Genomic DNA, 14893 nt, shown 5'->3' with positions numbered 1-14893 from the left:
CTGAAAATAGCATTACATAATCACTAGTGTATAGTTATAAACACTCTTATCTACTATACTCATTTCTAATACCTAAGCAGTTACCAATATTTCTTAAACTGCATCCTTTGTAACATAAATCATAAAGGTTTAACAGAGGTAATCAGTAAAAATTAGTGGGGACATACTGGGTTAAAGAAACATTTTTGTTTTTAATGCAGAAATTCTCAGTGATACGTACCACATTCTCTTCAAAATTGACATTCAGTATAATTTGCAATCTTTTCCAAATGATTTTTTAAAAGGAACATCTTTCAAAACAATTTAAGAAGGCATATTTTTCTAGAAAGACTTCGGTGTGAGATCAGTACTGAGCAACATAAAAAGTTAACATTAAAATAGTGAAATATTTAAATCTAAATAACTTGGAAGTCAAATAGGCTTTGAGAAAATGTCATTTTGAGTAGTTTAATGTTGGTAATTGTTAAATGCTTACCTTCCACATAACATATGAGATCAACAGAAGTACAATAAGTCCAAGTAGCAAGCTACTTGAAATAATCACTATGGTGAAATAACGTTTGGGTCTTTGATGATGTAGTCCTTCCAGTAGAACCTACGTGAATTAAGAAAAGTAAAACCCAAAAAGAAAAAAAAAAAAGAAACAGTTTAAAAAGTTGCCTATATTTCCTTTAAAGCCCTGCCATAATCCCCAATAGTATTTAGAACTACCCACCCTGTTTTCTTGCTGGTTCTAATATAATTGCAGGAAACACTGGTAACTGTTTAGCAGAAACAGTGAGTGTAATGGGCGCTATCCATGACTTTTCCTCCAATCTATCCAATTCTCACTGCTGCCTAATTCACCTCTCTAAAAGAACTGCTGTGTTGTTCCCCCCTGCCAGTTGTAGAAAATGCCAACTCTCAACCAAGTATTGAGGACCCTCCATGAGCTGGTCACACTCTACTTTGCCAACTCAGTTACTCAAAAGGAAGTAATTTTTCCTATAATTTTAATGTAGCAGTTAAGAAGGTAATCTTACATGTGCAACATTCTCATCCTTGTTTAGTTCAATAACTCTTGAATTTGGCTCTGGAAAACCTGTTGCTCTTATTTCAAATTTGAGTGCTGAAGTCTCATCCTGTTTAATAAAAGAAAGATCACCATAGCCTGGTTTATTTCATGAAGACATATTAACAAATAATTTGTCAGGATCTTTACCTTCTATCTAGAGGTTTTCACAATTTACCTTCCCCAATTTACTTCACCACTTAAAATTAACTGCAGTGCTTCCTTTGTTTCCGAAAGTGTGGTCTTGGTATTAACGTATATAGTATCATCTTATTGAAATCCTTTGATTAAACATAGCTACCTTGCAAATAACTTGATTTAAATATTAGACTACAGCAAGAGGTAAGTTACCATTTACCAGTGTTCTCCACCCTGCCACTGCATATCGAATCTATCTTATTTGGGCTTTTTTTTTTCTAAATTGTAGAATTCAAACATAAAATCAGTGGATGAACTCAGAACTTTATTATCTAAAGCAGGGATTTTATAATGCAGAATCCATGAAGCCTGGGGACCTGTAGGTGGGCTTTACGAGTTTTAAGAATCTTTAGGAGATGTTTTCATGTGGGCATTTGCTGAGGCAGATGAGAATATATTTAGTCAGATTCTTAAAGAGGGATATGACCTTTAAAACTACTGTGTAAATGTTATTTAACATTTTAGAGCCGAAAATGACAAGCTTCATACCGATCTAGAGCAGTGGTTCTCAGCAGGGAGGTGATGAAATCCTAAGGGACAGTCAGGAATGTCTGAAGAAAGTGTCAAGTGTCAGAACATGGGAGGTGGAACTACCAGCAGTGAGTGTGTAGAGGCTGAGGATGCTACTAAATATCCTACAGTGCACAGGGCAGCCCCCAAAAACATCTGGTTCAAAATGCCAATTATGGCTGCTGATGGGAAACCTAGACCTAGAGGAAAAGAGAAGGCAAACTGCAAAAGGTTAAATGACTTGCTGAGGGTCCAATGACTTTGCTTTTTGCACAGTTGAAACTAAAATGGGTATTTCTTCTTTGCCTGTCTACTGTATCTTAAGCACTGTTTGACAATTTCAAAAATTCCACTTGAACAAAACAGCTGCCATTTCCTTTGGCTTCCTATGTTCCATGAACTAAGTGCTTATAAAAATCATCTCATTTATCCATATTGAACAGATGAGAAAGCTGAAAAACAGACCTCCACATAAAACTAGTTTCATCTCAAACTGCTCCTCCTAAATATACATGTTCCGTTGTAGGAAGAAGTCCAAAATATATTTAAGTATGTTTTTGTTGATGTTTTTATTTGATTTTATAAAAGCCTTAGTTTTTCTTCTTAGCTATATTTTAAAAATAAAAGGCCTTCAATAAAATTCATCATCCCTTCATGCTAAAAACTCTGAATAAACTAGGTGTTGATGGAACATCTGAGTAAGAACTACTTACGACAAACCCATAGCCAATATCATACTGAATAGGCAAAAACTGGAAGCATTCCCTTCAAAAACCAGGACAAGACAAGGATGCCTTCACACCATTCCTATTCAACATAGTATTGGAAGTTCTGGCCAGGGCAATAAGGCAAGAGAAAGCACAAAGGGTATTCAAATAGGAAGTCAAATTGTTTGCAGGTGACATGATTGTATATCTAGAAAACTCCATGGTCTCAGCCCCAAAACTCCTTAAGCTGATAAGCAACTTCAGCAAAGTCTCAGGATACAAAAATCAATGTGCAAAAATCACAAGCATTCCTATACGCCAACAATAGGCAAGCAGACAGCCAAATCATGAGTGAATTCCCATTTGCTACAAAGAGAATAAAATACGTAGGAATCCAACTTTCAAGGCATGTGAAGGACCTCTTCAAGGAGCACTACAAACCACTGCTGAAGGAAATAAGAGGACACAAACCAATGGAAAGAATATAGTATGCTCGTGGATAGGAAGAATCAATATCCTGAAAATGGCCATACTGCCCAAAGTAATTTATAGATTCAAGGCTACTCCCATGAAGCTACCACTGACTTTCTTCACAGAATTAGAAAAAACTACTTTAAATTTCATATGGAACCATAAAGGAACCCATGTAGCCAAGACAATCCTAAGCAAAAAGAAAGCTGGAGGCATCATGCTACCTGACTTCAAACTATACTACAAGGCTAACCAAAACAGATATACAGACCAATGGAACAGAACAGAGACCCCAGAAATAACACCACACATCTACCTAGGAATACAACTGGTCTTGAACTCGTAGCCTCCAGTGATCCTCCTGCCTTGGCCTCCCAAAGTGCTGGAATTACAGGCTTGAGCCACTATGCCTGGCCTATTTTAGCCTTTATTACCTGTTAATTTCTAAAGCCATTTCACTTAGTTGAAGTGACGGGAAATATAGTTTTAGAGTTTTACTCCAAAATTTTATTTGTTGAATGCCTTCATACTATCCTGCCTATATGACTGAATTTATAGATTGTATGTAAACTTAGCCACCAAGTTGTCAATATGTTTTAGACTTACCATTTCTAAAATGGATGGTCGGCCTTCCAACTGGATATGAACACTGGCTTCTTTTCCACTTTCCATTTTCCCGAAATTACATAGGAAATTTAAACAATGTGGATCAGCTTTTATGCAGTACTTGAAAGGAATATAAAAGTGATACATTAAACTTTTCAACACTGGAAAATATTTTAAAAATATTTTATATGGAATTTAATATATATTCTAATGGCATTTTGAAAATCATCTTTCCATAAATATGAAATTTAACATCTGCTTTCCTTAGTGGCATTTAAATTATCTTTAAAAAAGACATGAATGCTTATTTTCTAAATTATAATAAAGTATTTAAAGTAGAGCATATGTTCTTATTTGTATTAACAATCTTCTGGGACAGAATTTTTAAAAAAATGTTCTAATCAGAGTCTTGCTAAGTTACATATTCTATGTTTGTTGTAAAACGTGGATCATTTCAAGATGATGACTGCTTCTCCAGTTTCTTTTCATACATTCACTAAGCTGAAAAGAATGAAAATTAACCCATGCCACAAAGGCTGCCCAGGTGAAGACAACATCTTGGTGTCCTGAAGGGTCTGGAACAATGTCTTGTTGGCAAATACTGGGCATTTGTTAGATAAAAAAATGAAACTGTATAACTTTTTTTTTTCTTTTTGAGATGGAGTCTTGCTCTGTCGCCCAGGCTGGAGTGCAGTGGCATGATCTTGGCTCACTGCAACCTCCCCCTCCCGGATTCAAGCAATTCTCCTGCCTCAGCCTCCTGCGTAGCTAGGATTACAGGCACCTGCCACCACACCTGGCTGATTTTTGTATTTTTAATAGAGACGGGGTTTCAATCTGTTGGCCAGGCTGGTCTCAAACTCCTGACCTTGTGATCTGCTCACCTTGGCCTCCCCAAGTGCTGGGATTTACAGGCATGAGCCACCATGCCCAGCTAATATATTTATATATGGGATAGACCCTGAGTCTTTCTCAACTCTCCAACTGTGCTTGTTCCTTCCATGCAAGAATACTACCTAAACTTGGCTTCTCTCTTATTGAAGTGACAGCTCAAACCCATTGACTTGATTTTAAGTGTTTCACTTCTCTGTTGGAAAGCAGGAACTACAACCTGAAAAATTGAAACTTACCAATAGCCTCTTATCAGTCTTGGACAAGAACTGGAACATGCCTTTCAAGGTGTGCATTGCACTCTTTTGCTGCTCTAATGCACATACTCTTTGATAATTTTCAAAGTGGCATTCTCCAGTAGTAGTCTATGAAGATAGAAAGCAAGAGAAATCTTATCTTTCATCATTGGTAAAAACAGCAAAAAGCAACATGGTTTTAAAAGTTCCAGTAGCTTATCTTTGCTAAAATATATCAAGTACCTTTGAAATTGTAGAATTTTTTTTTTTTTTGACAGATTTGGGAGTGATTAAATGTCTGTGGCAGAAACACAAAAACCCAGCTGAATTACAGAAGGCTGGATATAGGTTCTAAGCTGATAACATGTCCTTAAACCTTGCAGAAATGTAAAAATTGATATTGAAACATTAGCATGATATTAAATGTTTCTTTTCCTTTATAGGGGAAACAATATAACACCATATTCTTCTCTCTGAATCCGGAATTTAAGTAGGATTTTAAAAAATCAGACCTCAAACGTATTTAGATTTGTTGACTTCTGTCTTCAACCTGGCAAGCTCAAAACAATTCTGATGGAACCATCAATGAAAGAATATTGGTTCTTAATAAGTGGTTTGAATAGTGCTTCCTTCAAAAAAGGCTATAATCCTCATATTTGCACAGTAGTTTCAAGTGTTATGAAGAATTCTACCAATCAAGTTACTTCTGTAGGTCCATATCACACAAAAATGTATCTTAAAATAATTATTCAATGGAGATGGTAGAATATGGTTCTGTTATTTAAATCAAATGTAAACATTGCACTGTAACTCTATAGGTCTAATGAAATATATAACATTCAAAGCATAACTCAATAAATGCATGGTTAACTCATAGCTTAGAGTGTGACTGAAGATAACAGTTATCCATTTTCGCATTATTACTTGATTAAAGGATTGGTTTGCATTTGTTTTAGTATTTAAGACACACAATAAAGGTTAGGTGGAAGAAATACATTTTTACCTGGACATCCAAAATGTTGAACAGCTTATCAGTTTTGGGGCTGAAAGAATTTGGTACCATTATTTCCACACTAACATTAGGAGCCATGCTATTGCCAGTGTTGATAACCTGGTAAGAAGGAAAAATTGTTAACAAATGTTTTCTATAAATGTAAGTACAGATATCAATGAGCTTTGAGGTGATCCCATATATTCCATGCAACATTTATAGTGGTGGAGGTTTATAGTTGGCAGCTGCACAACAAAGGGAGACAGGATATCCATAGTCAGAATTTTTAAAGTTTGCTAATTTTGAATGAGTCATTATTTCTAACCTTCTAGTTTTGGTATTGTTGAAAACAAAAAGTACAGGCTGGTGGTTTATTGGAGAAACAGTCTTAGGAGATGAACAATATATATTTGTATGTTACATTACATATTTTTAAAATATTTGGTTCTCATGAAGTGGGCCAACATTCTAGTATTCACCCAGCTAAGGTAAATGCTAACAGTTCTTAGTGTTCCCAAGACAAAAGTTAAAAAATGACAAGAGTTATGACCAAAACTCAGGTATTGTAATTCTAAATCCTATGATGTTATCGCAGAAGCACTCTGTGCTGAGAGGATAATCAGCAGGAGAAAGTGAATAAAAATGTATTTTTATTCAGGATCTATATGCTGATGCATTTAGAAAAAATTATGTTGTTGGGTTTTGAGAAAGCACAACAGGTTTTTAACAATACTTGTCAAAAAATGCATAAGAGGATGATAAACTTGGGGATTGAAGGTTCCTGAAAAGGGAAATGGGGCCAAAATATAGCCTACCGAACTGGCAGCTTAACTATAAAACCAATACAGTAAGTCAGAAAGAGATGCATCCCAATACATCGATTAAAAAATGACTTGCAGACCTGCAGTCATTTTATGAACATGTCACAAAGATGAAGAAAGTGTCTCCAGATTGGGAACAGGTGGCAATTGCTAATCCATGAAAGCACAGGGCAGTTGCAGAAGGAAATGTCAGCAAGAGATACCTAGCAGTGCCCACTACTACAGACAAGGTCTTCTCGATGCCATTAAATATCAATCTCAATCACAAACATCTCTGTTTGCCTAACAACAATTAAACCTCTAAGAATATCGACATAGTTGGCTAGACACAGAAATCGTATATACTGCAAGTTTCTCTAGTCCCAGCCACTACATTATAAATTTAGTAGAAACTACTTTTTAACTATTAATTGTAAATTAGTAAATCTTCTAGAGTACAGTTAGTTTTCTGTTTTAGTTTATCAAAGCACAAACTCCCATTGGGTTTTAAAGACCATTTCATAGGACTTCAAAGTGGAGGAGGACTAAAATTTTTCAACGTTAGTATCAACTAGTGTAACAAAAATTGGAATATACATAGAGTCGACAGGATTTCAAGGTCATTCTTTTTCCACAGATCTGGCGCAGGGCCCAGGAATTTGCATTTTGGATAGGTACCCCAAGTGATTCTAATATACATTTTGAAAAGCATTGTCTTACAAAATATTATACCTAATCCAAGATTTACTCACATATATAGATTATAAGAATGCTTGGACAGTGCTTTTGGTTCAAATAATTCTTTTTTGGAAATTGCTAATCCCCAATCTCTTCGATACAACAAAAATATCAGTTTGACAGCAAAAATGTTTTTAACTTAGGTTTACATCAGTCTCCGAATACTTCTGAATTATGATAGCACTCTTTAAAAGGTTACTTAATAATTGATAAAGCACTTGTCACAGGTCGTAAACTTATGGCTTGAAAGGCCGACCAATGTGATCTTAAATGGAGATGGGAGGTAAGAGCCTCCTTTACTTTGTAGTGTTGAGGTTTTTATAAGCTTGAACCAAGAAGAAATTTCACGGATTTGCACCCAAAGATGCCTTCCCTTGGCCTGTCCTGTTTTCTGTGTGTGTCTCTAGCAAATTCAGCTCATCCCATAACTTTGCCTGTTTCAAGGCATTCTCTCTGTTCCTGCTGTTTCTCACCTGTCCTGTAAGGAGATATGGGCTTGAATACCAGGGACAAGATAAGTGGAAGGAAAGCAGTAGGGGTCTGAGAGGCAGGAGTACCACTGCTGCAGCCCCATTCCAGCCAGCCGTGGTCTAGAGAGGCTGAGGGACATCACAGGTGTACAATGTCGCTTGGAGCAATGCGTCAGTGATATCCTTTTAGGTTGTTACAAATATCAACACAATTAACTTTTCTTACATGGAAAGTTAAGTTCATTTTCTCCACCATGCACATTTCAGGCTCATTTTCATCATTTGATCCATACACAAATGAAGTTGGGTTTACAAACCTGGTAGAAACAAATTCAAATTTAATTAACTATCTTATTCGATAACATATACAGAGTCTTTCTATAGACTGGATTATAGCATATTTACAAGTCACCATGGAATACTTTTGGTTTTGTGGTCAGATATACATTTTATTTAAAAAGAAATTAAACTGGGGCCGGGCACGGTAGCTTGTAATCCCAGCCTTTGGGATGCCAAGGTGGGCGCATCACCTGAGGTCAGGAGTTTGAAGGCAGCCTGGCCAACATGGCGAAACCCCATCTCTACTAAAAATACAAAAAAACTTAGCTGAGCGTGGTGGTGCACGCCTGTCGTCCCAGCTACTCGGGAGGCTGAGGCAGGAGAATCGCTTGAACCTGAGAAGCGGAGGTTGCAGTGAGCTGAGGTCACACCACTGCCCTTCAGCATGGGCAACAGAGCGAGACTCTATCTCAAAAAAAGAAAAAAAAAAAAAAAGAAAGAAAAAGGCCATGTTCTCTGACCTGAGTGACAATATCTGTCCTCACTGATATTCTTTTCTTGCTTTCCACAACACTACACCTTGTTCATTCTACTGACCATTCCTTCTCTTTCAGCCCTTAAGTGGTTTATGTAAATTTGGCAAATGTGGGATAACTTCTTAGCTTTTTCCTAAGGTTCTCATACCTCAATTTCTATTACCCATTTTTGAGTTATTTCTTCCCATCTCATGATCCCTGCTGGCTACTTATAATGAACCCTAAATCTGGGGAACAAATCTAACATTATTAAGTATGATAAATTTTTTGTTACAATACAAGGCTGTCACTCTCTTTTAAAGGCCTGTGATTCAACATTTTTATCTACAATAAACTTTAAGAAATATGTTTCTAGGGAGACCTCTACTCCATAAGGTGCTCACATTTGGCAGCTAATATTAGGTAATCCCAAATTAGAAACCCATGAAACAGGAAAGGAATCAACATAGATTTAGACAGTTTAACAGGTGAACATTCCTTATTCAAAATAACGAGATGTGAATAACAGAAAAATAGGAAGACATTCATGAGCCAGGAGGAGTGGCAAGATAAACACTGAAAACCAGGAAACATGCAATGAACTTTTTATTTGCTTACTCGTGATTCTCTAGGTCTTACTCTGCTGTGAATGGCCTTTTTTCGCCTGTTCGCTTTATCTCAAACTTGATACTCAATTCCATCAGACACTGACATTTTACATTTACATGACTGTATATCACCTTTCTAAGTGGATAAAATGACTGGGGGACAGTTTAGATTTAGAGCAACAGGAAAGGCTCATCTGTCTATTTGTTCTGTAACTCATATCTTCTGTATAAAAATGTAGTTCTAAGGACTAACAGCATGAATAAGTTCCAGTGGAATTACTGAAGGTTTCCGTAAGCCCCCTTTAATTCTTTCTCCACACATCTCCTTCTTGGATGAAAGGGGGGGTCCACTCAATCATTAAAATCATGATGAAGCAATGAATTCTGGTACTTGGGCTGTAGTTGAGGAATCTGGTGATCCCATAGCTATAAAAAGTGGACAAGGGACACCTTGCAACCAGATCTCTCACATCGCACTCCCATTTGCCACGTGTGTAGATATGGGTCTGCAGAATAGTGATTTGGCTAAGTTCACACTTCTCTGAACTTCACATTTGACATGGGCATTGAGTATGATTATGCAAAGTGCACACTGCCTAATTCCTGATTAGGATTACACAGTGCACAACTGAAAGGCTCAGTGTGGCCTTCTCTCCCAGTAAGAAATCTCCTCCAACTGGGTACTAGTTTGATGTAGTATCGGTGATGATTATAGAGTGCATTATTATAATGGACAGCTAAGTAAGGGACTACAAAAATGAGGTAATTATTAAAAGATAGAAAGAGTACAGTACCCTTTGTATTTTTAAAAAATTCTAGAGTACAGTTTTTTCATTAATGTAAGAAGCAAGGAAACTGTAAATAAATCAGCTCTGAATTTGAAAGGAGGGCTTTGTGTCTACTTACCCATGAACAGTCAGCTTAACCTCATATTTTAAAGGTATTGCTACAGTCACTCTGCTGTGCTTTAGATTGTCCATTTCCCCTTCATTTTCACTACACAAATAGAAGACACCCTGTTAGAATTCATCAAGCAGAAAAATCTTCAGAGAGAACTAATTACATACCCTGTATACCTAATATACTCAGAGGTTTGCTTAGATGCTTTTTGCGGAGTGGGGATAAAAGCAGATATGGCAGTAAAAATTTTTTAGGACAAAGTTGGCAGAAAATTTCTCTCATTAAACTGTTAACATTTGCTTCTAATGCTAGAGGAGTTTTTTTTTGTTTGTTTGTTTTTTTTACAAATAGTTACATTTATTAGATTAAAAGTTGTTTTTTTAAACATTTATGTTCTAGGTAGCACAAAAACCAGAATAAATAGGTAGTTTAGAAACAAATTTATTACTCTCTTTAGATTGAAGAAGTATTTTTGCAAGACTTAATTCAATGATCAAAGAAAGCACATCAATCATAAAAGTTTTTAAACCATATAGCAAGTGTCATACTGCCTTAACCTGTCTTTATAATCAATTTTACTTATAGAGATTTTTAGGATGAGAGGGTGACCAAGTTGTTGTGTTAGGTAAAATGCAGTCCATCTTGATGTTTACTCTGAATTTTTAAAAATATGTTGACACTTCACTCATGAAATAGTCATTAACGATTTCCTATTTACTCTAAGAGACATTGCCCTCACTTTTAAATCTTGCCCTCACTTTTAAATCTTGTAGAGTTATTACTGTTTATTCTGTTTTTGATTTCAAATTCACAGAGTGGTTCGTGACACATCATGTCCACTCTAATCTAATCTAATAAATACTTAACATAGTTCAAGAGCTAAAACATTACCAGTCACTCCCATTTAACTATGTTGTTTGGTTTTTTTTAAAGTAGACCATGTAAGGGAAGTTTTCTCTTACAATTAATGGAACATAGTTTTATGGTTTTCCTAATTTCCCCCTCAAAATATGGGGGTGCATTTCTAGTTCATTTTTTTAACAATAACTTATACCAGGTAGCATGCACTGTGATATTGAGGTCCTCTTCCGCTCTGCTGAGTGAGCTCACATCCAGGAGAAAGCTTATATCTATCTGTAAAACACAGAGCAGGAAAGCCCATTAAAAAAAATCTTAAGTACATTTTTTATAATCTGAATTTTTTTCTTAAAAGTTTATGTTCTATGGAATGTAGAATTGAACCTATTCTAAAGGCATCAGCTACTCCTCCCTTGGCAGTAAGATTCAGGGAAGTTGTTAGGGTTGTGACAATTTTAAAGTACACACATTTACACAAGTAACATTCAGAGACAAAGGCTTCTCTGAATGTGAACGCAGGCAAGTCCAGACTGACAAAATTAGAAATGCTTTCACAACTTGAGTGAAGACTCTTGCCAAAAACACCTTTTTGTATAGCAGAGGTAACATGCCTGGCAGACAGGACCACCTGGGGTGGGGGTGGCGGGGTGGGAAGTGTTGGGGAAGGGTGTGTAGGGGGAGCAGAATTCTGATTGACACATGCACATGTCCATTTCGATGTAAACATGCCACCCCCTTTAAAACAGCAAACATTGCCAAGAATATAAACACAAAGCTCAAAGATTTCAAGAACCAGTTTTATTTCATCATTCAGCTACCTACCCTAAGCTAAAATATTTATAACATTTTATATGCAACATAAAGATAGGGAAGAATAGAAAAATATTCATGATAGTGAACAAAAGCCATAAAGGCAAAACACTTACCCTTGAGAGATGATCTACATATATATAGCCAATACTGCAGTCAAGTTGTACCATGCCAGAGTTATCTGTGACTTCACAGTTTATTTGCTTCTCTTCCTAATGGGAAAAATGAAACAACTGTTTTGGACAGGAAGGAAATAAAAAGTTTGTAACATATGTTTAAGGATGGTTATGGAAAAGAATATCCCAGAAGTATTTGCTTTCCTAGGAAAACTATTTTCTATTTTTGTTTATGTTTGAGATAAATAGAAATATAAATGATATAAATATGTGTACATGTGTGTATATATGTGTATATATGTATATATGTGTGTGTGTGTATATATATACGCACACACATATATGTATAGATGTATACCCTAATATTCAAACAGATTCTCCACAAAAAAAATTTCTGGACTTGTAGCTTTCATTCATCTTGGTATATTCCCTATTTAATCCAGGGTCTCAATTCCTTGAAAAATCATGAGGCAAGGAATCCATAGGGTTCATATTTTAATGGCCCTCTTCTGTCTGGTATGTGAGAATGTGTTTAAGGTATTTAATCAAAATAGCTATAATCTCAATAGGTGTAATGAGGTTATAATTGCAATAAGTATAAAATGCTTTAAAAATAGTCTGAATATTTGAGTTTCCACTGTTACTTTTGCTAGTATTGCAAACACTAGGGAAAGAAGGTAACAGATATTTGTGAGAGGTCAAAGGTCACTCTTGGTGTAAAGGTGTGGTTCCTGGACAAAAGACGAGTGACTTTGATAAAGGACAGAGAAACTTCCATTAATTGTCTGAGTGTCACCTTAAAATAAAGAACAGTAACTCTGGAGTCCAGGATGGAGGATCAATGTTACTTGTGCAAGGACCACAATCAAGGGGCATACTATTTCAACATCAGACGTGTGCTGGCTACGGCAGTGAGAATGTAAAGGCACCCAAACACCTTCCTCCTACTCCTAGCACTGGAAAACAGGAGGCTGATGCCTTTGGACTTTAGACCCAGGAACTTGCCATTCTGAGCAGGGGCACGGAAGAAGTCTGCAAATAACTTAAGAGCCCAAATATTAAGATTTATACCCCAAATCAGTGAAGTGAATTCTACCATTTACTTTTAAAAAATTAAGTAAAATACTAAGTAGTATCATGCTATTGTGGTTTACAGTACTTACCAGCTCCAAAATCTTAATGAAGTAAAGACCCATGGGTAGTTTGACATGTAGAGTCGTTTCATATGCATCATCTCCAGCATTAAACAAGGACACATTCAACATTAATGTCTTCATACTCCCAACAGCAAGGTAGGTTTTATTTTCATGGGGCCTAAAAATTAAGTAATATTATTTGGTTCTTGTTTAGGAAATAAAAATCCCTCTCTCTGTATATAGGCATACAAGGATATATGTATGTAATTTATGCTGAACATAAAATACTAATTTTCTTGGAAAAACAGTCATGGGATTGACCCTATGCAAGCAGATGTAAACCCATATTAAAAAGAACTCTTTCTCATGTTTTTGGTAAATTCGGTCACCTATTACCCAAGGAAAGTTTAATGAGCTATAATTAAAATCGCATCTTTTCTCATTTCTTTTCTGCGTAACCTCTCTCTTCTATAATTTTAACATTTTCCTGATTTTTTCATAACGTTTTCTAAAGGCAAAGCAGTTTTTCTTTTCTTTCTTGCAAGCCTAAAATAGACATTGAACTAACTGCTGCCTGAATCAAGGGAGGAAAATGGAAGGAACTGGTAGAAAGGAGAAGACTAAAAGGAATGCTTGGTAGAAGTGAGCAAGGCAATGAGGAAGAACTACTATGTCCACCCACAAGTGCGTGGCACTAAAATCTGTGGGACTAGAATTAAAGTGTGAAGCAGCTGGTCACCTCCACCAGTAACTAGGCCAAATTTAAAAACAGAACTGGAGAAATGCTCCATCCTCCTGTGTATTGCAAAGTATAGATTGCTGCAAATCCACACATATGCATGAGTTCAAGTCCTGGCACTGCCAGCAGTTCTTTCCAGTGGGGAAGTAATTTAGCATTTTTAAGCCTCAGTCATCCTATTCCATACCGCCTACCATTCAGTGAAGATCTGGGTCATGTATACTGTATGAAGCCCTTAGAATATTTTAAATATGAAGTATTTGAGACATAAGGAACTTATTAAAAAGCCACAGCTAGAATGTTCTAAAGTCCTGAAACAATTGCAAATTTCTACACAGTTCATTCTTTTTCCCAGTGAGAGGGTTAGAACAGCTAGGTGCTAAGGAAAACTTTGTTACAGCATGTCATTTTATAAACTTTCCCCAAAGACAGAAGTTCTTAGGTATCTAGTAATTTAAAAATTGGAAAAATTAGTTCAAAGTCAACAAGCATGTTACCCAAAGCAAAATATCAGGTGAGGATAGATAAAAAAGATAAATATCCACCTAGCAGTGCAGAATTTAGAAAGTTTCTTCAATAATGTTTAAATTGTGTCCTTTGAATCAACATTTGTAGAGAAGATTCGTGTTTGAATAAACTTTTCATGGAAATAGTAAAGATACAGTAGGAATTTAGTAGTTTTTGTGAATTGATTAAAGACAGAGTATGTAAGCACAGAGTTTAAGAACATGTTTCAAAATTTCTGCTTTTAAGTATTACTTGAAGATTCATGAATGAATATAATTGAAAGTTTCTATACAATAAATCAGGCACTAAGTTCATTGTTCCCAAATACCGACCCACTTCACTCCTTCCTAGAGCTGATATAATAAAGGAGAGATGTGTCAATAAATGTAAAAAATAATATACAGATGAGCAAGAGTTGTGAATAGAGCTCTGAGAAACCACTTTTTGCCTGAGATAGTAAAGACATGATTTTTTTTCTTTCTCTACTACTATGGCTAAATTGGCTGCTCAAGAAAGATTTTTTAAGTCTGAAAAATGTCATGATTGAACCTAAATTCACTTGGATTGAGTTTCTAATTGATGTATCTGTCTCAAGTCCTTCTCCTCTCCTTTAATCCAATCTTCACACTACCAGAGGGTCATTTTCAAGAAAGCAAACTAGAAAATGTAAGTGTCTGTTGAGAACCTTACATTGACTTCGAGATAAGAGTTCTGACTCCTTAGCATGACACAGAGGCCCTCCGGAGTTGGCCCCTG

The 14893-nt window shown here is 36.0% G+C and overlaps 1 protein-coding gene across 1 annotated transcript in view; it reads right to left on the bottom strand.

Annotated features, from left to right (window-relative positions):
• ITGA4 (integrin subunit alpha 4) overlaps nucleotides 1–14893 on the bottom strand; it is an 81041-nt gene that overhangs the window by 3162 nt on the left and 62986 nt on the right. The window contains exons 18-27 of the mRNA XM_023212357.3: nucleotides 12919–13069; nucleotides 11756–11851; nucleotides 11026–11105; nucleotides 9978–10067; nucleotides 7896–7986; nucleotides 5674–5781; nucleotides 4674–4799; nucleotides 3544–3663; nucleotides 1023–1121; nucleotides 476–595 (exon numbers count right to left, since the gene is read on the bottom strand). Coding sequence (XP_023068125.1) covers nucleotides 476–595; nucleotides 1023–1121; nucleotides 3544–3663; nucleotides 4674–4799; nucleotides 5674–5781; nucleotides 7896–7986; nucleotides 9978–10067; nucleotides 11026–11105; nucleotides 11756–11851; nucleotides 12919–13069 — 1081 coding nt within the window. The remainder of the gene's footprint in view (nucleotides 1–475; nucleotides 596–1022; nucleotides 1122–3543; nucleotides 3664–4673; nucleotides 4800–5673; nucleotides 5782–7895; nucleotides 7987–9977; nucleotides 10068–11025; nucleotides 11106–11755; nucleotides 11852–12918; nucleotides 13070–14893) is intronic.

The sequence above is a fragment of the Piliocolobus tephrosceles genome, chromosome 11, assembly GCF_002776525.5.
Source record: "Piliocolobus tephrosceles isolate RC106 chromosome 11, ASM277652v3, whole genome shotgun sequence".
NCBI lineage: Eukaryota > Metazoa > Chordata > Mammalia > Primates > Cercopithecidae > Piliocolobus > Piliocolobus tephrosceles.
The sequence above is the reverse complement of the archived record's forward strand: the minus strand, read 5'-3'. Positions and strand labels throughout refer to the sequence as shown.